General features: G+C 35.7%; 1 protein-coding gene across 2 annotated transcripts in view; it reads right to left on the reverse strand.

Annotated features, from left to right (window-relative positions):
- Positions 1-2,335: 2,335 nt before the first annotated feature.
- Positions 2,336-26,026, reverse strand: part of HEATR5B (HEAT repeat containing 5B) — a 93,740-nt gene continuing 70,049 nt past the window's right edge. Inside the window, exons 27-36 of one of the 2 annotated variants that reach the window (XM_070476836.1) lie at positions 23,965-24,144; positions 17,432-17,669; positions 16,260-16,514; positions 14,572-14,699; positions 12,157-12,301; positions 11,403-11,669; positions 9,866-10,090; positions 7,187-7,338; positions 5,780-5,993; positions 2,336-3,247 (exon numbers count right to left, since the gene is read on the reverse strand). In XM_070476836.1, coding sequence (XP_070332937.1) covers positions 2,943-3,247; positions 5,780-5,993; positions 7,187-7,338; positions 9,866-10,090; positions 11,403-11,669; positions 12,157-12,301; positions 14,572-14,699; positions 16,260-16,514; positions 17,432-17,669; positions 23,965-24,144 — 2,109 coding nt within the window. In that variant the 3' untranslated portion in view covers positions 2,336-2,942. The other variant, XM_070476837.1, reaches the window with a different exon arrangement.

Here is a 26,026-nt window from a genome sequence, read left to right on the forward strand (position 1 = left end):
ATATTTAACATGAGAATTGATGAGACAGAAAGTAAGCTCGGGAGAAGCAGAGAGCTTGTGGGGAAATAGCTAAATGGTGTCATATTTCCTTCTGGGATAATGAAAATGCTTACAATTGACTGTGGTGATGGTTATACTACTCTGTGAACATATTAAAAACTACTGAATTATACATTTAATATGGGTGAATTGTATGGTATGTGAATAATATCTCAATAAGGGGTTACCAAAAAACCTCTAAAAAAAAAAAAAGAGAATAGCTTTGGAAAAGCAGATATAAAATGAAAAAATAAAAAACCTTGCAGAAGTCAGTAAGAAAATAAACGAGAGAACACACCTATCTGAGGTCTAAAGACTACATGAGGAAGGCAAGGCTACATTAGCTGCCAATTGGTGAGGGTTGGAGAGAGAATAAGCAGGAGGTAGTAGGTGATGACAAGGTACATATTTGAAATGTTCAGAAACGTTCAGTCTACATTACACATCTGGTAAAACTTGGTGTTTAAAGTGTGCTAAACAGTGTGGCTATTTGTAAGGTCTCTTCAGACAACCATTTTGCCTTTTTGCATTTCTTTTCCATGAGGATGGTCTTGATTCCTGTCTCCTGTACAATGTCACAAACCTCCGTCCATAGTTCATCAGGCTATCAGATCTAGTCCCTTAAATCTATTTCTCACTTCCACTGTATAGTCACAGGGATTTGATTTAGATCATACCTGAATGGTCTAGTGGTTTTCCCTACCTTCTTCAGTTTAAGTCTGAATTTGGCAATAAGGAGTTCATGATCTGAGCCACAGTCAGCTCCTGGTCTTGTTTTTGCTGACTGTATAGAGCTTCTGCATCTTTGGCTGCAAAAAATATAATCAGTCTGATTTCGGTGTCGGCCATCGGGTGATGTCCATGTGTAGAGTCTTCTCTTGTGTTGTTGGAAGAAGGTGTTTGCTATCACCAGTGTGTTCTCTTGGCAAAACTCTATTAGCCTTTGCCCTGCTTCATTCCGTACTGCAAGGCCAAATTTGCCTGTTACTCCAGGTGTTTCTTGACTTCCTACTTTTGCATTCCAGTCCCCTATGATGAAAAGGACATCTTTTTGGGGCGTTAGTTCTAAAAGGTCTTGTAGGTCTTCATAGAACCACTGAACTTCAGCTTCTTCAGAGGTACTAGTTAGGGCATAGGCTTGGATTACTGTGATATTGAATGATTTGCCTTGGAAATGAACAGAGATCATTCTGTCATTTTTGAGATTGCATCCAAGTACTGCATTTCGGACTCTTTTGTTGACTGTGATGGCTACTCCATTTCTTCTAAGGGATTTCTGCCCAAGGTAGTAGATATAATGGTCATCTGAGTTAAATTCACCCACTCCAGTCCATTTTAGTTTGCTGATTCCTAGAATGTCAACAATCACACTTGCCATCTCCTGTTTGACCACTTCCAGTTTGCCTTGATTCATGGACCTAACATTCCACGTTCCTATGCAATATTGCTATTTATAGCATCAGACCTTGCTTCTATCACCAGTCGGAAGGAAAAGACACTTACTCCTTGGAAGGAAAGTTATGACTAACCTAGATAGCATATTAAAAGGTAGAGACATTACTTTGCCAACAAAGGTCCATCTAGTCAAGGCTATGGTTTTTCCAGTGGTCATGTATGGATGTGAGAGTTGGACTATAAAGAAAGCTGAGTGCAGAAGAGTTGATGCTTTTGAACTGTGGCGTTGGAGAAGACTCTTGAGAGTCCCTTGGACTGCAAGGAGATCCAACTAGTCCATCCTAAAGGAGATCAGTCCTGGGTGTTCATTGGAAGGACTGATGCTGAAGCTGAAACTCCAATACTTTGGCCACCTGATGCGAAGTGTTGACTCATTTGAAAAGACCCTGATGCTGGGAGGGATTGGGGGCAGGAGGTGAAGAGGATGACAGAGGAGGAGATGGTTGGATGGCATCACTGACTCGATGGGCATGAGTTTGAGTAAACTCCAGGAGTTGGTGATGGATAGGGAGGCCTGGCGTGCTGTGATTCATGGAGTCGCAAAGAGTCGGACATGACTGAGCGACTGAACTGAACTGAACGAAACAGTGTGACAAACATTCATTCATCAATTATCTATTTGATGTGGTAAAATTCTCACTGCATGAGAGACTGGCGTAACTATAATTATGACTAATTCATTTTTGTATGCCCTGTAGCACTTAGCTTGATGCCATCTACATAGTAGGCACTCAATATTAATATTTGATGAATGAAACCAACCATCAGAGCCAGAACTCAAGGGTCTGTAATTACAAAGCGTACGTGAGGCCAAATTGTAGCCATTAAAAAACCCAGAACATTATTCCATATTTGAATCATTTTAATGGATCTTTAAATGAGAGTTTTAATTCAGTTAACTAAAATATACACAAGCATAATTTAGTAATCTAATATGAAAGCAAGAAGATCTAACAGAAAGGTAAGGACTTTCTGAGAAATGCTAAGAAAATGTAACTTTATTCTTAATATATACACCATGAAACAGACACTTCACATTATTTTGTTTCTTCAAAATTTAAATTCTGCTTGCTCTTCAGTTAATTTTTTTTGTAACAAATGCTATTGAATATGCCATTTTTTCCCTGACAATATCAATAGGCCACCTAACTACATGATACAATTATTTTGCATTTAAAAGATTATGGCTCAGTTTTTAAAAAATAAATTAAGTAATAAAAGAGAAACATTATTAGGGAAAAAAATGAAAGCACATTCACCACAATAAAAAAAAAAACTCATTCCTTCAAAATTAGACACCAGTGTGAGCATTATTTCACTTACCCTACCTCGGAAGCATGTAATTACTGTATACAAATAAAGTTGAACCTATAGGCTGGAATGATACAGTGGTTACCACTAATTAGGTTCTAACTGACAATATAAACAAAAATGAATGGAATTGCACATTAAAAGAAACTTGTTTTTAGCTTAATTGTTGGTGCAGAGTGCACAGCTGGGGCTGGCTGCCTGGTGGCCACTTTAGCCTTACTAGCTTGACTTGCTCTAACAGCAGTTTCCAGACGTACTTTCAGCTCAGGAGCTGCTCCCATTACTGTCTTGAAAGCGTGTGGATACAGAGGTCCAATATGCATTAAATTCTGGAGTGCAAACTCATGGAGGTCTTTGGAAGCTGTGCTTGCTGAGGCAAAAGAATTTTCATCCAGCAGGTAAGAGATCAAAGTGGGAACTAAAAGAGCAAGTAGTTGGACTCCTGCAAATAACAAAGATAAAGTCTGAAGATGTTCATGAATCTGAAAATTACAGTAAACCTTTATTTAAACAATAGGCAATTACATAGTAGCCTGAATTATAATAAAACAGAAGTAATTGTACACAATCTATTTTAGACCTCAATAATTATTCATTATTAATATTGAATATTTACTAATTCTCCAAGCCACATTAGGGCAGGAAATCAGGTTTGATTTCCTGTTAAGATTGTATATTTTGCATTTATACTAATTGTTTTATTTTTTAAAATGCTGGCTAGAAGGTAAAAATGAACAATTTTACAAATGCCACTGGTAAAATGTATTTTGAAAAAAAAATTGTGAAAATTTCAAAGGTATTCCAGAATAGGAAGGTTGGAGGTTTAATGGAATAGGGAACAGAAACCTGAAGCATTCATTAGGAGGAAGAAACCATCAAAGGAATGAGTGAATGTATACATTAGTGTGATGACAACCATTTCCCTTTGGTTTGTGCATGGCAGTTAGCCTCAGATTTAGTATTAATTTTTAAAAAGTGACGAGTGCTTATTCTACCTCTTAGAAGTCTTACTATAGTACAAAACATCTAAGTGAAGTAGTCCTTTAAAAAAATGAAATCATTATGGTGCTTGTTGTTGATACAGCCCACTAATACTAAATACTAGAAATTGGCTGGAGAATTGAAGCAACATTGCCTCAGTTATTTCATACTTTAAATTAATTGACTCTTAGATGGAAAATTAAAGGGTTATTTATTAAATGAACCTTGTTAAATCTAACTATTAAACTACATTTAATTTCATGAATAATACATGAATATATTCTTGCTGTTAAAAGAATTCAAACAATAGAGAATTATTTGAAAAAGTATAAGACTCTCTCCCCTACCTAAATTAGAACATCTGTTCAGGAATTGATCCCAAGAGTCAACTCAAGTCAGACATATTTTAATACTAACTATGCAAAAGTCAATAAGCTCAATGTTGAGATTATGAAATGAATAAGATTTAGTCTGTATGTTTATGGACTTTACATTGAGTAAAATACAAATAAAGACAAAATTATGCTGAGTCACCAAACATGGGCCATGATGTCAGTCATAACATTTCTATCCAAATAATCTGTTAACATCTAGTTTCAACTAAACTTATCAGCTCCTCCCAAACAGCTCTTCTTTCTGAACTTTTCAATTTTAAGACTGCTTCCATACTTCTTCCAAGTAACACAGTAATATTTGGCTCTTCTCTTTCTCTTGTCCCTATAACCTATACTCATCAAGTCAGATCAATTCTTTTTCCCACCATCACATCTGTACTCTTCTCTTCCACAGCAGTAATTCTGGATTATCATTTTAAAGGGAAGTTATCAGCAACAGCTTTTTAAAAAGCTCCACTACCTTTCTAACTTCTGTGAAATTCTTTCAAGAGAAGAGGAAAAATCTTATGATAGAAAAACTGATGCAATTTTTACCCAGAGAGTAATCTGGCAATATATATTAAAAGTCTTAAAAATGTGCCTTCCTTTCAACCCAATAATTTCACTTAAAAAAAATTATCTGATAGAAATAACACACAGGAGGAGATGGCCCTTCATCTTTTAAACTCTGTTTTGGAATATGGGGGTAAATGATCATGGACCTGGCAAGGCATCTGAGAACATCTGTCCCACTGCTACCACTGTTTGTGAAAAATGGAAGGGTCCACTAATCAGACACAACACTTTGGAGTTCTGTTAAGACCCCAGAGAAATGATTCTAGTTATACTGCTAGATTCTACTTCTACTGTTATTGTATTCTGTTAATGCAAATTTACTTCATTTAAAAAAAAACAGAACGATCACAGATAATAAAATGTCAATTTTTTTAAAAAAGGAGTGTGCGAAGATATCTGTACAAGAACACTCATGTCAGTTATTGATGATCTTGAAAAACTGGCAACAGCTTAACAATTCAATCCTAAGGTACTAGTTTAAAAAGTACAGTCTTTCTGTAACAATTAAAAGTCATATTTTTAAAGATAAATTTTAGATTGTGATGAAATCTAAGCTTAGGGGATAAAGAGGAGTAAGTATTAAGTTGCATAAGTCTCTGGTTAAATAGATGTATATGGTGGTTTTTCATTAAATTAAAAAACAATTTTAAATTTTGGGGTATTTTAATACTGATGCTTAGCATGAATACTAAACTGGTCCTATTTGTTAAAAAGCTTTTATACATCTCTTACAAACACCAAAATGTATTGTTTTTTAAAATATATTAAACAGCCATATTTTCTCTAGTTCTTAAAGAGTACCTTCCTAGAAAAAAAAAAATCCCATGGGTTGAAATGCATCCGTAATTTATTTTAAACTCTTGCTCTTAAATATAAATCAATTCAATTTTGTTAGCAACATAAGCAAAAACATCAAGCTTTCACATAGTAACAACCTTTAGAAAATTTACTGCTGCAGTGGCCTGTGTCAAATAGCAAATGAGATTAATATGGAATACAAATCTTCATTTCAGACCAGCGGCTTCTTAGAGGAAAATACTTACTGTTCTGTTCCTCCCCAAGAGCAACCAGTGTTTCAAGAACTTTGATTCCTTCCTGAACAGCTAAGAGCTCTGCACTGCTGCCTGGTCTGTTTCTTTCAACAGCTTTTAGCTTTTCAACTACTAGTGGAGCTAAGGAATGGATATAAGGAGTTGAAAGGGCCCGATTGGAATGCTGAAAAACTGAGAGGAGAAGCTGGTAACATTTGGCTTGAACCTATACAAGAAAATAATTTCATTAATTTACATGTGTGACAGTTCTTATTTGCTCTACAATCACATTGCATCTTTTTTTTTTTTACTTTTTTTTTTTACATTGCATCTTAATATGTACAGAAAACAAGCAATACTGCAGGATGAAAATAGAAATGTGATGAATTAATGCCATTTCTACTGATAGAATGGAGTAATAAAACTCCTAATATGCTAACTAAATAAAATTGAAATTAATCAAACATTCCTTATATGTTAGCTCCCAAATTACCACTGCTTATATAATTTTTGTATTTCTATACTGTGTAAGAAATTAAATACCAGGAATTCTAATTTTTGTTTTAATTCTTTCTTTAATTTACAATTGTCCCTCTCACCTTAACCTAACGTATTTTATATGGCTAATATTTGAATGATGTCAAATAAAGCTATAAAATATATTAGACACCTCAACTCCATTTGGATTCTCTGGAAATAAATGCTTAAACCAATTTAAGTGTTCTAGGCCTACAAAGTAGTTTCAGTGGCTCCACTTTTGAAAGACTTCATATTAATAAGAAGCAAAAAAACAAATAAGAAAGGAAGGTGCATCAACTCATTGATGTAAGGGAACAAAGTGGGAAAAACTGTTTCAGTGCTTTGGTAGGAGAGAAGCTACTAAACATCACAAAAGAAAGAAAGAAAAATGCCTGGGGAATATTGTAAAAATACATATTTGTGGACCACACATCTGGAAGACTCTGATTCAGGAAGATAGTGGTAGATGTTACTCGATTGCTTTTTTTCCTGTTGTTCAATAGGTTTAAGAATCATTAGTTTTGATGCTGACACTATAAAACAATAAAACTTATTTTTTAGAAAAATGAGAATTTCCATTAGCCCTGTAAAAACACATTATAATATTATATATATTTATCTTTTAGTGTCCTTGGTGTGATTAAGTAAACAGTGAAAAAGAGAAACATGTAAAGTCTACCAGTAAAGAGCAGGATTGAGCAAGTATTTTAGATACTGGGGAATTTCTGCATATATAAATTAACATATACATGTCTCTCCTAAGCTTTAACCAGTGACCTTTTCTAGTTTTCTGGAAAATTCATATAGCAAATACTTTTCATTTGCAAATTTTTAATGAATCCATCTGAAATTTTTCTTATAGAGTGGAAGGTTTACTATTATGTTTTAAGTGTAACTTACCCACGGGTCACATGAATTTAACGCGTTTTTAAATCTGTAAATGCAGCCATTCTGCAGTGACTGAACTCCTATTATTTCACTACCAGCAGACCACAGGAAAAGTGCAATTGCTGTTAGCATGCTTATTTCATCAGGCATAGGCATAGAATCTTCTGAAATAATTAAATTAACAGAAAATTAAAAAAAAAAGAATCTTCTGAAATATATGAATAATGAAATATTTGTGTATATATATGTGCGTATACATATATGAGGGATTCCCTGGTAGCTCAGCTGATAAAGAATCCACCTGCAATGCAGGAGACCCCAGTTAGATTCCTGAGTTGGGAAGACCCCCTGGAGAAGGGATAGGCTACCTACCCCAGTATTCATGGGCTTCCCTGGTGGCTCAGATGGTAAAGAACCCACCTGCAATGCAGGAGAACTGGGTTCGATCCCTGGGTTGGAAAGATCCCCTGGAGGAGGATATGGCAACCCACTGTAGTATTCTTGCCTGGAGAATTCCATGGACAGAGGAGCCTTGTGGGCTACAGCCCATGGGGTCGCAAGGAGTTGGACATGACTGAGCGACTAAGCACAGCACATATATAAATGAAAGCATATATAATTATGGCATTTCATGTTTCTTTATCTTATAAAAATCTACCTTAAAAAGCAAAATATTAACTCATTATAAAATTAGAATAGTTTTAGTAACATTAATAAAACTAATTAAAGTTTCCCCTCCAAATATTAATCTAAAAAAAATTCAGGTAATAAAAGTAGGATATGGTTTGTTTAAAATTTAACAAGGGTAAGGGAAAGAAAATAAAATGTAATATTTTACCATCCAGGGATAGTTTAAGTTTAATTTCTAGGTTTTTGTTTAATTTCTTCTGGTCTGGGTTAGTCTTTTATATATAATTATTTATAAACATGATTTTTAATAGATATAATGGATATATAATCCAAATGAGTCTATAACAAATATTTAATACCTTTCCTACTGCCAAATAGTTATATTTATCACTTTTGTATTTTCTTTATTATAAAATAGACTGTAATAAATAAACTTGAACACAAGTTTTTTATCAAGGTCAGAGTATGAAATCTTAAAAGCTCTTCGTATATTTTGCAGAAATGATTCCCTGAAGGTCTGAACTGTTTTAAATTCCCTTTAGAAAAGTATGAAAATGTTCTCCTGGCATCAATTTCACCTGTACATACTCACATATTTTTGTTAAATGAGTTTCACAGGTAAAAATTTATATTATTTTGTTTTTATTTCTTTGCTTATATAATAATGTGGCCAATTTTTTTATATGCTTGGTGGGCATTTCTCTTTCTTTCTTACCATTGCCTGTTCTCTTTTTTCTTTGCTCTTGTTTAGTCACTAAATCATGTCCAACTCTTTTGTGACTCAATGGACTGTAACTCGTCAGGCTCCTTGGTCTATAGGATTTCCCAGGAAAGAAGACTGGAATGAGTTACCATTTACTTCTCCAGGGCATCTTCCCAACCCAGGGACTGAACCCATATCTCCTGCATTGGCAGGCAGATACTCTACCACTGAACCACCTGAGAAGCCCGTTCTTTCTTATATTGGGTGTTAAATGTTTATAAGATTTTTTTGTACATAAATGATATTAACACTGACATTATTATTTGCAGTTTTTGATCTTTTTCAGCTTTCATTTTATAAAATTTTTTCTTCCAGTTTTATTGAGATTTAATTGACACACAGTACTATATATAAATTTAAAACGTACAGCATAACAATTTGACTCATATACACTACAAAATGACTATCAAAATAAGTTTAGCAAACATCCTCCATCTCATGTAGATACAAAATCAAAGAAATAGAAAAAAATATTTTCCTTCTGATAAGAACTTTTAGGATTTATCACCTACTTTTAATGCATGTCATTTTTCACAGGCTTATGTTAAGCATTTCCCCCCAAATTAAACACAAACATGAAAAATGCTTATACTTACGGGGCAAATGAGAAATGCAAGTAAAAACAATAAAACAGCATGTTTTACTTACCAGATAATGAAATTTAAAAGTGTGAAATATCATATATTGGTGGGAATCATGCACTGTTGGTGGAAGTGCAAATTCATATAGCTGCTCTGGACAGCAATTTGGCAATGTCTGATAAAATTAAAATGTGTCATCAATTCCACTTCTAGAGGTATGCTATAGAAAATCTCAGCACATATGCATGAGGAATTTATAAGGATGGTCACTGAGACAATTTTTATAATTGGGAAAAATAAAAAATAGTAAAAATGGCCATTGATAGGGGAACAATCAACAACTGATAAATATAAATGATAGACAACTACCGAGGAGTTCAGAACAATTTACAATCTAAGAGTTTTATATATACATGTTCTTTCTTTGGGGGGAAAACTCCCAACATGTATGTAAGTGGTAAGACAAGGGAAGAACCCAGGTCTCCTGCATTGCAGGCAGATTCTTCACCGTTTGAGCTACCCGGGAAACCCAAGACAAGGGCATCGAGCATCAATACTCAAAACATGGAACTAAAAGTTCACATCTAAAAGATGGGACTAAAACACCCCTCTGAGTCGATTCAGTGTTATACAGCAGTTTTCTGATGGGCTCATTTAGTCAGTCATTAAGGAACGAATATCCTAATAAATTAAAAAGTTTAAAGCTGACTAGATTACCTGGTTGGGAATATTCTAGGATGCATGCCAGAGTGCTACGAATTAGAGCTGTCCACTGCTTTTGAGTATCCTCAGTTCTGGCCATTGAAAGTGTCACAATGCTTTTGATCCCTTGAAGAGCTGCACTGACTGGTGGAGGAACCTGATTATCTGCAGACTTTATTGCTGTGTCTTTCAATATTCTTGCAATTAAAAACAGAATTGTGGGCAAGACCGTCATACATCCTGAAATAAAAACAAATCAGATTATCTTGTACTATTTCAGTTCCTGTATTATAGTTGTTTCAGTTGTTTGTATCTTTTTACAACCAACTATGGTTTAATATTACTTCTTTTCCTTGTATTCATACAAAATTTACTGCACTGCTATTACTATAATTCAATGTTTGAAAAAAATAAAAAGGACGTCACAAGCTATTTCAAAGACGTCAATATTTTCTTTCTTTTCCTAACTTGCCTTGCTTTTTTTTTTTTTAATTACTTCTAGTATTTCACACAGAAGGAAAACACTGTCAAATACTTTGAGAAGTAGTTGAGAAACTTCGTGAATCATGTAGCAATTCTAAGACAAGTAATCAATCTCATTGTACTACGTGAGCCTTAGTACTAAGTTAGTCAATGTACTAACCAAGTCAGGAAACTGATAAAAAGACTATACAGGTAAGGCAAAAAGAAATGAAAGAATCCTAGGATTTGTAGCTGAAAGAACTTTCAGGTAATCAAATTAACCACCCACTTAACAGAAGACTCCCTTCACCACTGCGACATGCCTCCAGTGTAGAATGCCTATGAAGCTTCAATGGAGTAGTGTTTTCATATCTGTAGGCTTGTGTTGAGCTGAAAGATACCTTTATATCTTCTGATATGATATATATCTCCTAGACACAACAGAGGAAAAGTTTACCTTTCTTATTTTCTTTAATATTTGTTTGTTTCGTTTTGTCAGGTCTTAGTTGCAGCATGTAAACTCTTAGTTGAAGCATGAGGGATCTAGTTCCCTGACCAGGAATCAAACCCGGGCCCCCTGTATTGAGACCAGAGCCTTAGCCCCTGGACCACCAGGGAAGTACCAAGTGCCTACTTTCCTATCCACTAGTTCTTCAAGTATCTGCAGGCAGCTATTGTATTTTTCAGCTATAATTTTTTAATTAACAGTTGCTCCTTAAAGTTGGTTGTCACTCTTTTCTGACATGTTTGTTAGTGTGACTCAGGAGCAGCAACCAGATCAGAAAATAAAGGATTTAGTAATTCCACTTTATGTCTAGTTGCTAACATTCGATGTCCTCTCTCAAGCTTGTGGGTCTGTCTCTTTGCCGAAGTTTCTTTGAAATGTACCTGAAAAGGGCATCTAGGGTTTTGGTTTTTTAAATCTTAAGTCTTCATAGGCTCCTAAAGCAAACAAACCCTTAAAAATAAGTTCTACTTTTCCTTTAAGACTTAAGAGGAAAATAAATCATCATAGCACTTAAAATCAAAGGCAAGCTCATCTCTGTCTAATACAGTATAATACATTTCCAAATAGAGAGCAACACCATACCAGCAGGTGAACAGAGGGACGGTAAGTCAGAGAGTATGGTAACTGCGGCTGCCACCAAACGGGCACTTTCTTCTGACAGTCGAGTTTTGGTGGCTATGTGACTTGGAGAGTCCGACATCTTGGTACTGAGATGCGGCATATGACGTACTAAAATGAACATCAACAGCTCCATAGTTGCAAACACAAGAGATTTTCCAGGAATGAGACCACCACTGTCACCTCCTTCTCCTAATACAGGACAGGACTCTTTTTCCATATCATCCTCATCTTGGTGAAATTCCCAGCAGAAAGGATAACAAATAACAGAGATAACAACACAGTAAGTATGTTTAATAAGTTCTTTCAAAAGAATTTAGAATTTACAACTAAATGTCTAACTGATGCCATGTCTTTCTCAGAATAATTCTCTGCCTTAGAACTTTTATTGACCTCTCCTTAAATGTAACAGACAATTCATTTTTTACTTTACTTTACTAAAAATAAAATTTTTATTAGGTATTTTTAATAGGAATGTATTTCATAATAGGAGTAACACACATGTTAGGCTTGAAACACAGGAAGTTAACACTTTTGTAGGTGAAAAATAGTTGAATATGAGCAATTTCATTTGGGTTATTCTAATGAAAGTAAAATCAACTGCAATCTCTTAAATGTATGGTTAAATTTTTTCATGAAAAGCTTCCTGACATTAATATTTGAAAAATTAGAAGCGAAATAAATCTACTTTAAATTTAGTATAATTTCTTGTGCTTACTTAGTGTGTTTCTTTTTTCTTGCAAATAATCCTGAGCAGCTCTTACGATCTGTTGTACAACTCCAGTCACCAGCAGCTGGACAGATGGTGGGTTCCAGGTCAGCAACAGGCGGTGTAAAACACTCAGTAACTCAACACCAATCAGCTATTATAAATTAAGAGAGAAATCAAATTAATTTAAAGGATATATTTATATTATTAGACCTAGGAAAATATGCATATAAAAATACATAGATTTGGTAGCTAAAGTTAATACATAAAATATGCAGCAAATATTATAACAATCTTGAAAAATGGTCATATTTCATCCCAACATATTTTCAGTCAAAAATTACTTCATTACATATTTAAATGATTTTTCCACTTAAAATATTTCTTTCCTCTTTTGGACTAAACAGCACTGCTAGTGTTCAGTGCCACTAAAATTTATGATTTCTATGATTTCTGAGTACTCAAGAGTAGTCCACCAGAAATTCTAGGCAGGCTGACAAGTCGCTCCAAGATTCATCTCAGAACTATTACAAACTTTAACCACTCACTATTCACATAAGCTTCTCACAATCTCCACATCAAACCCATCCAATGAACCTCCCTCTTTCAGAGAGGGAGAAAAAATTAAATTGCAAGCAAAGCCATCTTTACCTCTTTCCTTAAGATCAAGATGAGCCCCTTGTCTGAGGCTGATAATTCTTTTCTCACATGCTTCCATCCTGTTTGACTTCCCAAGGATTCTTCAAGGACCCCAATCATATTGCATATATCATAGATAAGCTAAGCTAAGCTTCTCTTCCCCGATATAAGCAGCTGCTCAAGTCTTTCCTATCTAATTTCCCTCCACACCTCAGAAAACCCTCACGTCCTTCCCTCTGCCTCCATGATCTCTCCTGTCTGTCCTGCCTCTTCCCTCCCCAGACGGAAAGATGCCACTCCCTTCACCCCCTCATTCACTCCTCAAACTTCTCTGATCTGGCTCCATCCACCTGAGAACGTGCTCTGCCTGAGGGCACCAATAACCTCCTGGGACTCTCTTCTGTCCTGACTTCTGGATCCTGCTCCTCTGAGACTTGTCTGTCCTTGACACTCTCTTGTCTTTGATAACTGTTCTCTTTGGTTCTCCTCCTGTCTCTCCAGTAGTCTCCACTGCTGATTAATTTCCCTCACCTCAACCCTTACTTGTTATTTATCCCTAAGGTTCCAGTCTTGGTCCTGTTTCCTTCTTCTTTTATTCAGTTTTCCGAGGCCAGTGAACTCATTTGTCTCTCTGGAATTATGAAAACAGCCTCGGAATTGACCTCCTTTCTTCCTTCTCATGTCTTAAAAATCAACCACTATAAAACTGATGGAGAGGTCAAATTTATGTCTATTGTACTTATGAAATACACATTTAACCATGTCATTTAATCTACTGCATTTACACCCAATTATTTCAATTTTAACATGTCACACACCTTCATTCACAGATTAAACTTTATTGGTTTGACTATGTGAAAACAACCTTCAAGTTTCTTGTGGTAATCTGTAGTCTAGCTGAGGCCCAAGCTTTAAGCTGCAAGGCTGGAGTACAAGATGAGTTCATCAGTAACTGATGCCTATAATCACACAGCACATACTTTGTTTTGTTTCATGTGGGCTTTTTGTTTTTTTATTGAGCAGCATCATGTACAAAACTAACTTTAAGAGAACCCAATAATAAGAACTTTATTTTTTTTATCTTTTTGTGTTTTATAGAAAATTATCCCAAGAGGTACTATTTGTAGTGATGGTATCCAAAGAAATGGTTATTATGAAAATAAAAGACTTCCTAAAAAAAAAAAAAGTCCAGTGGAAACTTGGTTCTGTAACATGAATAAAATCCTCTAAAAATTCCATACAAAAATTAGAAAACACAATTCATTAAACTTCTTAAATGAGAACCTGAGCCAGTGCAAAAACCTTATTAAATGAGATCAAGTTTATTTAAACATTTAAAAGTAACATAATTTATTTGGATTTTCCAGGCAAGAATACTGGAGTGGTTTGCCATTTCCTTCTCCAGGGGATCTTTCCAACCCAGGGATCAAACCTGGGTCTCCCGCATTGCAGCAGCCTCTTTACTATCTGAGCCATCAGGAAATCCCAAATTTATTTAATAGCCTTAGGAATTAACTCAGCCCTTTACTAGCAGAACCATTAGCTGGGACTGAGGGGATCCCTTACATTTTTAGTTATATTTGACTGCTGATGAACTCATCAAAGAAGGCATAGTGATGATCTCTAGTCTAGCATGTCTGGTCATCCAGCATTCAATATAAGGTCTTAGATGAAGCCAAAATCCTCAACATTTATTATATATTTATCTCATATGTGAGAAAATTACCATAAGATAAATATGATGAATACAAAGCATAAATTATTTATTATAGAAATACACTGCACCTGATCTTCTGCAATATGGATTCGGGCATAAGGAGAATCTAGCAAGGTGTGTAAGGCCTGTAGACAAGCTGTAACATGTTCAACAGGCTCCTCAGGTCTTGGGGAACAAAGGAACTGTATACTCACACCTGTAATATACAAAATAAACACATAGCTTTTTTAATATAAAACACTTTGTTGCTGTGACACCATTTTTTTTTCTTTTACCTACTTATTTTACAGCTCACTTTAACATACATTTATTAATGCCTTAAAGTGAGTTCAAAATTATTGTCAAAATAAACAGCCAAACTTAACATAGGTTGTAGCCTTGGAATGAGGCTAACAGTCACACTGGAAGCAAGTGGCGGAGTTCCAAGGTCATCAGGTTGATTAAGAAGCTATTTAAAGACATTTAAAAATAATATATTAAGAATAAATTTATGAAAATTATAAGATTATGATAAATGATTGCAAATTCTTAAATGTTACAAGAGAATCTATACAGTAATTATAAATAACAATTACTCAAATTTGCTTTAATTTTACATTTATATGCATATATACATTTACATATGTATATATATATAAATGTATATATATACACAATTTATGTATGTATTACACTTATAATGTAAATATAAATTTATATTATATTTCCTCATAGGATAATTTAAGTGTCAAGTAAAAAGAAAACATATAAAAAAAAAAGTTTAACTTTTTCCTTGAAAATTATTCAGTATTGCTCAGTGAGTGAACATGATAGAGAATTTTTAAGGAGTAATTTAATAATTAAATTTTTCTATTAAAAATTCAGTTAATTTAGAAAATGTGTTAAGAAAAAAACACCTGTTTGTACTATTTCTTATCTGAACTATACTGTAAAATTTTTTTCCATGGCAATAAAATGAAAGATATGAAGGAGTTCAAAACATGCCACACCAAAATATACCTTCTTGGCTGAACACACTTGAGAAATTGCAGACGCAGGCAGGGGTCTTTGACCCCGTTTCTGCCCAAAAGCAAGTCATAAAATTTCTCATTAGAAAGATGCCCTCCCTGTATCAGGGAAAGAATATTTTTACTTCTTGAGACTGCAAGTCGATGTTGAAATAGACCTATCCAAACAAACCTACTAAAATAAGCCCGATCTACTGTTGTTCAGTGGCTAAGTTGTGTCTGACTCCTGTGACTCCACGGACTGTAGCCCACCAGGCTCTGCTGTCCATGGAATTTCCCAGGCAAGAATACTGGTGTGGGTTGCCATTTCTTTCCCCAGGGGATCTTCCCAGACCAGGAATCGAACTCGCATCTTCTGCACTGGCAAGCAGATTCTTTGTTGCTAAGCTATCAAGGAAGTCCCGATTTTCCATTAGTTTCCCCCATATACGTTTTCGTTACTGTACCACTTATCATCCCTGGCCCCAGCCCTTTGTCTTGTCAGATCCTCACAATTTATTCTTGTTTGTGTAAAACTGTATACAATCTTTCAGACTTAAAAGCTTCTTGAGGTCTTCATTTTCCTCCTATGTACATGTAAAAGTTTTAAATCAATTCATATGCTTTTCTCCTATTAATGTGTCTTATGTCAGTTTAATTCTTAAGCCAGTCACAGAACTTAAGATGGTAGAAAGCAGTTTTTTTTCCCTTACAATATACACATTTTCAGAAGTAATAAATCTCGAGATACATTAACATGGCTCACCTACCTAAAATCAGATGCATTCTGTCTTTGTTAATTTCTGCCAAAGATTTAGCACTAGGTGTTGCTCCTGATGCTTGGCTTATATTGACCGGTATGGAACGTTTTTGTAAAGCTGATATTGCTGCTGCTTCTGCTGACTCTGAACATGTAAATCCTGTGCTATTTAACCAAAGTGCCACTGCGTGGAGGATTGGGGCCCAGGAATTCCGATAGTGAAGTCTAGCCGTATCAATAGTCTCAGGAGTATAAAATGCTCCACCTATAAAACAATCAAATCAATCAGAAACATTACTTCTATTATACGTATTTACTCATTTAAGAACAACTTCCTTTAAAAATACCTGTTACATACTGTCTTAGTCCACTTGAGCTGCTTTAAGAAAATAGCACAGACTGAGTGGCTACACAACAGAAATTTATTTCTCATGGTTCTGGAGGCTGTAAGTCTGAGGTCAAGATGCCAGCACGGTTGGGTGAGGGCCTTCTTCCTGGTTGACAGCCAGTACCTTCTTGCTGTCTTCACAAGGTGGAGGGTGGAAGGGGCTGGGGGCCAAAGAGTTTCTCCCAAGGGTCTCCAAAACCGACGTCATTCCTACAGCTGCTGACCTGGAGTGCCTATCACTTCCCCGTGACTGATGCCAGCATTTCCAGCCTTTCCTCTGCAAGTGTCCACGCCTCTGAGCGCCCTCTGCCTGCTCCACCCATGGCCATAGGCTTCCCCTTTACTGTGGCCAGCAACTCTTAAAACCCGCATCACCTTTCCTTTCTCTTACAGCCAGGGGACTCCGTCTCTCTTTTTTCTCCTCCACTCTTCTGCAAATTCTTCCCCTCTTCCTGCTTTTACTATCAAACGGAGGACTTCCACATCTGCCCTGGCACACACATACTGACCAACACAGTGGTATACCTCATCATGGTTATGCATAATAACTCCTTACGCAATTATTTAGAGTGCCCCAGCTCAGACGTACTGTAACAGTGAGAAAGCTTTTACTTGGGCTGACAAGTAAGTTTAATGCTGTATCTGAATTTATAACTTCAGTACGGACAGAATATCAAGTTTAAGTCCACAGAAATTTAAGATGTTATTACTATTGTGGCCAGTCTCCACCAATTCCATTTTGTTTAATTACTATTTTGAACTCCATTAAAAGCAAAACTGAACGCAGTACTTACCATCTGGGGGGAGCTGACTAGCAAATTCAGCTGGTAAAGTTAAAAGCGCGTAGTCTTTTAATGCTGCCAACCACAGGCGACTGAGTATTGGCAGTTCAGGCTGGACGAGTGTTATTAAACTATCTGGCGGCAGCTCATCTATGGTACTGTCATCATCGTCGTCGTCATCAGTATTTTTAACTGCTCTCTTTGGTTTTGACTCTGCTTCTTTTTTAATATTCATAGCAACCACATAGACCTGTTAAGATATTCACGAGGAGAAAAGAACAAGATACAATATTAAGAAATAACATATTCCAAGCTGTTATGATTATATGGAGAAGGAAACGGTAACCCACTCCAGTAGTTTTGCCTGGGAAATCCCATGGACAGAGGAGTCTGGCAGGCTATCAGCCATGGGGTCGCAAGAGTCGGACACGACTTAGCGACCAAACCACCACCACCATGATACAGTTGAATCATTGCAAGTAACCGAGTACTATTAGTAGAAAGTATACAACTTCAGAATTTCCTGATATCCTCAAAAGAATAATCCCACCTAGTTTGGAGGCAATCTTTTTTTTAATAGATCTGACTTCTGCCTACTGCTCTCACAGCACATTCCTTGAGTAGGGTTCTCTGAATTTTTTCTGGCTTCTCTTGTTCTACTTTACAAAGTCCCCCTTTATATGTGGTTTTCTTTTTTTTTTTTGCCATAGGGTATAACTTCCTGTTTACTGCATTTGCTTTCACCGGCTTATTAGACACAATCAGACGGCATTCAAAGAAAAAAGCTAAGGGGTGGGGAAAGAGAAACCAAAACCTGGATTTCCACTAATATCCTCCAAAATCCCTTCTTTTAGACTGCTTAAGTGATATTTAGCAATCTAGTCCTTGTAACAGATAGTTCAGCCAGGAATAATATAATTTACTGGCTATATATATTATCTATATCTTTTCTCTCCACTTTGTAAACCAAAAGGATATATAATAACAACTTCTGAAATTTGCCAAAGTTATTTTTGTTTGTATTCTTTTGTAGCTATACATACATTTTGGCTTTGGCAACCGGCACCTAGCTGAATCACACATCCATGAAAAAGCAAAAAAAAAGGGGGGGGGGAGGGGCGGTCAAGGGAGTAAGAGAACCACAGAAAATTGCACGAGGTACCTTTAGAAAAATGTTTGCCATACACAGTTATTTCCATTGTACATAAAAGGACGTCTATGTATCTGAACCAGGGATACTTCTTGATGACAGGGTCTTATCTCTATCCCTACAACAAGCAGACAGCTATGGCACAGTAATTGACTAAGTTTAGACAATGATGACAGGAAACAATGAATCTTCATTTCTGAGAAGAAGCATTCCTTAACACGGTGGTGGTCTTATATATCAGTTAGTTATAGTCGGTTAGTCATACTAATACCTGACAATTTAGAAGCATAAACCATCTAACTTTTGGAATAGGGACTTTGAATCTCAAGTTATAAACATATCATATTCATATTTTTAGTGGTTTTAAGCTTGTTTTCTTCCCTTAGATTTATTATAATGTTGATATTATAAGAAAATGTCTCTCTCAATAAACACTGTAAGTATACTCAGCCATTCACTCATCAAGTTCTTCTTAGGTACCTACTCTTGCCTTGCATTTGCTATTGTGCTTGGATCTGAGGCAACAAAGACAAATCACATGTGGTTTTCACTGCCATGAACTCACAGACTGATACAATGATAGAAGAGTGAAAAAAGAGGTGAGAGAAGGGACATTTTTTAAAATTTGTTTTAAATGACCTATCTTCCCATCTTACTATGAGCTGTGACCACATCCATTGCCTGGCACCTAACAAACACTCGTGGTTTGTGTAATGAATGAATCAGAGGGAGCACCAAAGATAAAGAATCTTAATGGAATATGAAAAGGCAAGACACAGTTCAAAGACAAAAGTTCACCTGTTGACAGGCAAAGATGGAAGTAGGCATTCCAGGCAGATGGAGTATCCAGAGCAAGAGCACAAGAGACAGGAAACGGCAAGGCATTCCAAGCAAATTCCCAGTGTTCGGTAATAGACTGAGCATAGCATGCAAGGCAGAAGGAGCTGAAGATTTTACTCTGTTGGTAATGGGGAAGTAGAGTCAATGTAGGATTTAAAGGTCACATGTATGTACTTTTCCTCAACTTCTATTTAAAAAATTATACTGGGGGCCTCCCTGGTGGCTCAGTGGTAATGAATCCGCTTGTCAAAGCAGGAGACACTGGTTCAAGCCCTAGTCTGGAAAGATTCCACATGCCACGGAGCAACCAAGCCCGTGCCCACAACTACTGAAGCCTGCACATTCTAAAGCCTGTGCTCCACAACCAGAGAAACCACTGCAATGAGAAGCCCACACACCACTACTAAGAGAATAGCTCCCGTTCGCTGCAATGGGAGAAAAGCTCGAGCAGCAATGAAGACTCAGCATAGCCACAAATAAAATAAATAAATAAAGATTTAAAAGTACACATGAAAAGTTTAAAAGAGTTATTAAAATTACTCATAATCCTAATTTCCAGGTTTTCACATTCCAACTAAGCTGTGATTTTGTTGTACAGAGAATTTTGTATTTAATCTTAACTTTATAAAAGGATTTCCATATAAATACTAGTCTTCATAACTATTATTTTTAACAGCAGTAATAGAAGACATTATATATCTAACAGTTTTCCTGTATTTGAAATTTTATATTTTTTAAAATTCTTTTCAGCCCTGGGAATCTTAGAAGATGAGGCATAGTTTTCAAGGACAAAGGTGTTCAGTTCTTCACATTATGAGTGTTCCAAACAAACATTTTTGTCAGTGTCTCTCTTTTTCATATTTTGAATATTCTTCCCTAGGATAAAGTCCCAGAAATGGAATGACTGGGTCAGTGATTATAAATACTTCCATGTCTCTGAACAGACACTGTCAAATGCTTTCTAAAAGGGGCATATATTTTACATTGCTACCTGCAATATGAAAATATATTTTTTGACTTGTTTTTGTAAGAAATTTAGGGTTTATTTCTCTTACGAGAAAGTACACAAGAAATATAGAAAAATCAGATGCACAAGTAACATGAAGGAAATAAAGCAAGACACAATCCTACTACCCAGACGTAATACTGTGAACATGCTAGACACACTGTATATACATATTCACAGTCTTTTAAACAATAATATGTTTGTATATAATTTTTAACTCAATTTCCTATTCATTTAATACCATCATCTTTGGATCAAGAAATACATTTATTTGCTTTTCTTTAGAATGATAAACAACATCACAACAAACATCCTCACAACAGAATCAGTGTATATTCTTGACATTCCTTAGGATAAACCAGTAAACTAATGGGTACGGTTTTAGAAAAGTGTTTTGCTACCTATGTTACCCTTCAACAACATAGGTTTGAACTGCATAGGTCCACTTACATGCAGATGTTTTTCAATAGTAAATACTACAATACTTTCTACAGATCTAATAAATAGCTAAAAGTATGGGACTGGAATTTAGGAGAGAGGTCTGAGTAGGAAAGTAGATTTAGAATATTTCATACACATGTAAAAGCTACAAGGTGTGGGTGTAGGTGTGGTTACCCATAAAGTATGAAGAGCGAGAAAAAGGACAAGAAAAATATCAACATTTGAAGGGCAGGCAGGCAAAGAGAAGCCAGCAAGTGATGCTAAGAATGAACAATGAAAAGGAAACAGGAGAAGCAAGGGAGTAGGGTCAGGAAGTCAAGGAAAACAGAGTTTCCAGAGGAGACAATATCAAAAGCTGCAGAAAGGCCAAGTCAGACAGAAACTGAAAAGGGTCCAGTGATTTGGAGAATTATATCATTTGTAACTTTAGTAATTTCAGTGGAGTGGTGAGAGTAAACCTAGATTGCAGGGGATTGAGAAGTGGGTGACTCAGCAGCCAAGGACGTGAAGATACTGAAACTCCTTCCGTGAACTGAGATGTGAAGAGGAGAGTGAGCGGAAAAGGAAGCTGAGTTGGGGAGCATCGAAGGTAAGGAGAGAGGAAGAGCACGCAGAGGGAGATGGGGAGATATAGAAGCGGGGGGAAACTGGGTGCACCTAGCTGGGAATAGTCACCTCCTCAGACTCATGCTTACTGACATCTGCGCTCATGCTCCAGGTCCCAGCTAAGTGTTGCTCTCTCCAGGAAGCCTCCTCTGAACCCCCAGACTATTTTAGGTGCCTCTGCTGTGTGCTCACAACAGTCTGCACTTCTCCTGTAACACTCGCTATTTCTGTCTCACATACTAGTCCACCAGTTGGTTTTCCTCAGTAAGTGCGGAACATCCGGCTTGTGCGCTACTGTATTATCAACTGCTACCCCGGCACAGAGCTAGTGTTCACTTAACACCCTGTTGAACGAATCAGATTAGGAAAGAAAATTGAGAAAAGGGAATCCTAAATGAGAGGAAAACTTTCAAATAATAATAATAATTATACTAATAACAGCAGGCAGCATTCACTGAGCATATAAATAAGGTAGTTATTGAATGAAGTCCTTATTACTTCACAATGAAGTCTCATTTACTTCACAGTGTAATTCTATGAAATGCACATAATTATTATCCACGCTTCAGGGCTGAGAAACCAGGTTTAGAGAAGCAGGTAAAGAATTCACCCAAGCCACCCAGGTAAAAGGATAGTTATCAACTCATATAGATCTCAAGACCTGAAGGTAACAATCTGAGGAGCTGGAAAACTAACATCCTCTCTTTTCTGAGTAAAAAGCAGAAGCAAAGATAGATCTTGAACAGAGAAATCTAGAATATGTTGGGCCTTTTGAGGTAAAAAGATGAAGGAAAGGAAGTTAAGCAAGGAAAAGATTTACCTGACAATATTATAAGCTGAGGGCTGAAGTGTAAATTATTTAATTATAGAACCAAGTTACCCCAAAATAAGAAAAGAGTTTCAAACAAAAGTGTGCATTAATAAATTAGTTATATGAAGTTTTCATCTAATTTGTTAAAAGTAATTATTTATTTTCTATTCAGTGCCAGTTACAATACTTGGTTTTTTTAATACATGTCACTTTAGAAAACATTATTGTACTTCCATGTTATGATAAAGAAACTGAGTATCTGAGAGATCAACTCACTTGATCAAAGTACAAAAGATGGTGAATTACAGAGACAGAACTTGCTGTAGGGTCTGTGATTCAACATTTAATGCTTTTTATACTGAACTGTGCCAGACTACCTAGTAGGTAAATCAAGCACATTCATGCAAGTCAGCAGAGAACCAGCTAACTGGCAAATGGTCTTATCCAATTACATAACTGTCTCTATGTTTGGGAAATTAATGAACGGGGATGGAGAATTAACAACAATTTTGAAAGATTTTTTTAAAAATAAAAATCATTTGATCATTTGGGTGTAATTTCTACAGACAAGAAAAATAGTAACTTTTAGTTAAAAATTAGATATGTGAAAATAACAAAGAATTTCTGTGAATCTCAAAGTGAGAAAACGATCACATTATAAGTATCTTTCTAACACTACTTTCCACCTAAAATTATGCATTTGCATTAATTTGATAAGATTTTATCAGTAAGAACAAACATCTTATCAAATGCAAATGTTATTTTACTCGTCTAAGACAAAAGATGGTAGCACGGTAAAAATAAATGAACACTCAGGGATACTCTATGAAAACAACTTGATCTAAAAAACAGAAAGAAAACTAATTTCTACAGTATTTTATTGCTCTAATTTTCCTTTTCTTCTGTGACAAAAAAAAAAAAAATCCACAAAACCCCAGAGATCCTTTATCTAAACTGTATCATCTGGGTGTTGTATGCTTTGAACCAGCAATTGCCTGTGGGGTGGTCCCAGGCTGCTGATACCATGGAAATAGGGAAGTAAGATACTGGGTTGGCAGAGGAAGGAATAAAGAGATACCTGAAATACCTGCATGCAGAATTTGAAAGTAACTAGCAGAAGGGATTTAGAAAAGTGAAATTAAAACAGTATTATTATTTTTAAAAATAATGTGGGCATAAAAAGAGGTAAAAACAGCTATTAAAAAAAAAAATATGACAAAATAAACTCCTACAGCCTAATCAGTGAGTGGCCGCAAGTCTCCTGAAATTTAATCAAATAAAAGGTTCTTGGCACATTTTCTAGTTTTTTATTATCTGCAGGTTTTTCCCCACTTAATTTTCCTATAGTAAGTAAGAAGAGCTCTTCTTCAATATAGATGTTTTTAAACTGATTCATGTCAATGTATGGCTAAAACCATCACAAAATTGTAAAGTAATTAGCCTCCAATTAAAATAAATAAATTAAAAAAAACACTATTTAGAAATGCTAATTTTCAAAGGTTCAATATGAGCTCTTTTGAGACATAAATGTATATATATTTCAGTGAGAAAGCAAATAGCAAATTTTTTTAAGGCACTCTATACCAAAGGTCAGCTTAAAAAAAAAACAAACAGAATTTTTTTATCTACAGGAGTAGTGGCACATTTTCTCATGGATGGAGAAACAGTTAAAAACAACAGGCTGCCGTTACCTCTGCCCACGCTTTGAGAACAGCCAGCTTTTCCATGGTTGTAGCACTCTCTCGGTACAGTTGGCTGGAAGATCCCTTTCCGGCCTGAACCTTGTCCAGTGAAGAAACAAGCAGATTGTGTACTCGGCGGAGATCATTGAGATCACTGACAACTCCACTTCCAATCCACGTACTACACACCTAGCCAAAGGGGGGAGAAGGAAAAAGAGCTCTTTTTTGTTTGTTTGTTTTGAACTCTTATTTTTATATTAAAACATTAATATTAAACATGTAAAAGGCTGGCGTTAATATGATTTTTTTTTCCTGGGGGAACCAATACAGAATAAAACCAATGAACAAAACAAAATCCTTCAATGCTATGTTTTGTTTTGTTTTTTAATAAAAAATCAATAGCAAGTATGGAACTTATTATACTCCTATGTAGAAAACAAAACAATATTTACTTACCATGTTTCCACTATCAAAATTCCCAAAAATTTTAGCAGAAAAAAAATCTGCACCCAAATCAGTTCAGTCACAAATAATTCTTTAATTCAACATTTCTGTTTACTATGGTCAAAATGTTATTCTGAGTTATGCAGAGAAGTTTAAAAGAAACAAAAAGGTAAAGGGGAAAAAAAATCTAGTCCCTCTCCTCAAGTAAATAAACACAGGTTAAATGAACACATAAGAATGTTCTATGACTGTCATACTACACTTAAAAAGAGAGAAAGAAGAGATTAATTCTAGCACGAGAAATGGGAATGTTTAGATATCAGGAAGTTTTGTGTGTACAGATAGAGAGGAGTTTGGTGGAGGAAGAAAAAAGATTAGGAAAATTAACTAGGATTAGGTTACAGTACAATTTAAATTCCATGTGAACTGAATTCAGCAGACTTTTTCTGCAGGCAATCATGAGTTTCTAAGGCTTCTGAGGAGGGGACTATTATAAGAATTGTGCTTTAGGAAAACTGCTCAAATACTATCAATAAACACAGGAAAACATGTGTTTGGATAGTAAGCACTGTGTTCAGCTACATGACTACTATAACACCACTGGACAGAGATGATATGGAATCAAATGACAAGGGAGAGGCATTTGAGAATGACTTGGAAGTAGAAATCACAAGATTTGAAAACTAATTATGTACTTTTAGGGGGTGAAAGCAGGGTCATGTAAACAGTGAGAGGTGATGATTACAAAGTTTTGATTGTCAAAGCTTCTAACTTGGATGAATGGAAGATAGGTGACACCACTATTTAAGAATACAGAGAAGTGTAGTAGAGATGAGAAGTTTCAGAGCAGCATGATTTTGACTGTGAACTAAATTATGACACGCTGAGTTCGTGGGCAGTTGGAAACCTGGGTCTGGATTTCAGGAGCAAAGACAAAGGTAACTAAGTAGATCTAGGAATTCTCCAGGCAAAAGTGATTGCTAAAGTGCTAGGTAATTTTGTTCAAGGACAGGTATTTAAAAAAAAAGGATAAGGATAGATCCATAAGGATAGAACACAGGGAAAATAATTAAACTTAGGGGAGAGACAGAGTAAAAATAAACAATGAAAGAAATTGAGAAGAAAATGCCAGAAAAGCAATAGGGAAAAAGGCAAGTGTGGTGATACTGAAAACAAAGGAAGAATGGTCAAGAAAGAAGGGGTTGCCTGACAGTGCCAACTTTCTTTTAAATTAAATGAAAGAGTCTTTAAATTCCACTGTGCTTCACAATTTTCACCTGTGATTTAACATAATCTCATAATTACCAGGGTTTTTATTTTGCCCCTACCCCAAAATTGCCCCACCTTCCCTTCCCTTTCCCGATTGGTAACTACTAGTTTGTTCTGTATCTATAGGTCTGTTTCTTTTTTGCTACATTCACTAGTTTATTTTTTAGATTCCACATATAAATGACAGCATACAGTATATGTCTTTCTCTGAATTTTTTCAGTTAGCATAAAGCCCTCCAAGTCCATCCATGTTGCTGCAAATGGCAAAATCTCACTCCTTTTTATGGCTGAGTAGCATTCCATCTTCTCTATTCATCCGCTGATGGACACTTAGACTGCTTCCAAATCTTGGCAACTG

The sequence above is a fragment of the Odocoileus virginianus genome, chromosome 2, assembly GCF_023699985.2.
Source record: "Odocoileus virginianus isolate 20LAN1187 ecotype Illinois chromosome 2, Ovbor_1.2, whole genome shotgun sequence".
Taxonomy (NCBI): Eukaryota; Metazoa; Chordata; class Mammalia; order Artiodactyla; family Cervidae; genus Odocoileus; species Odocoileus virginianus.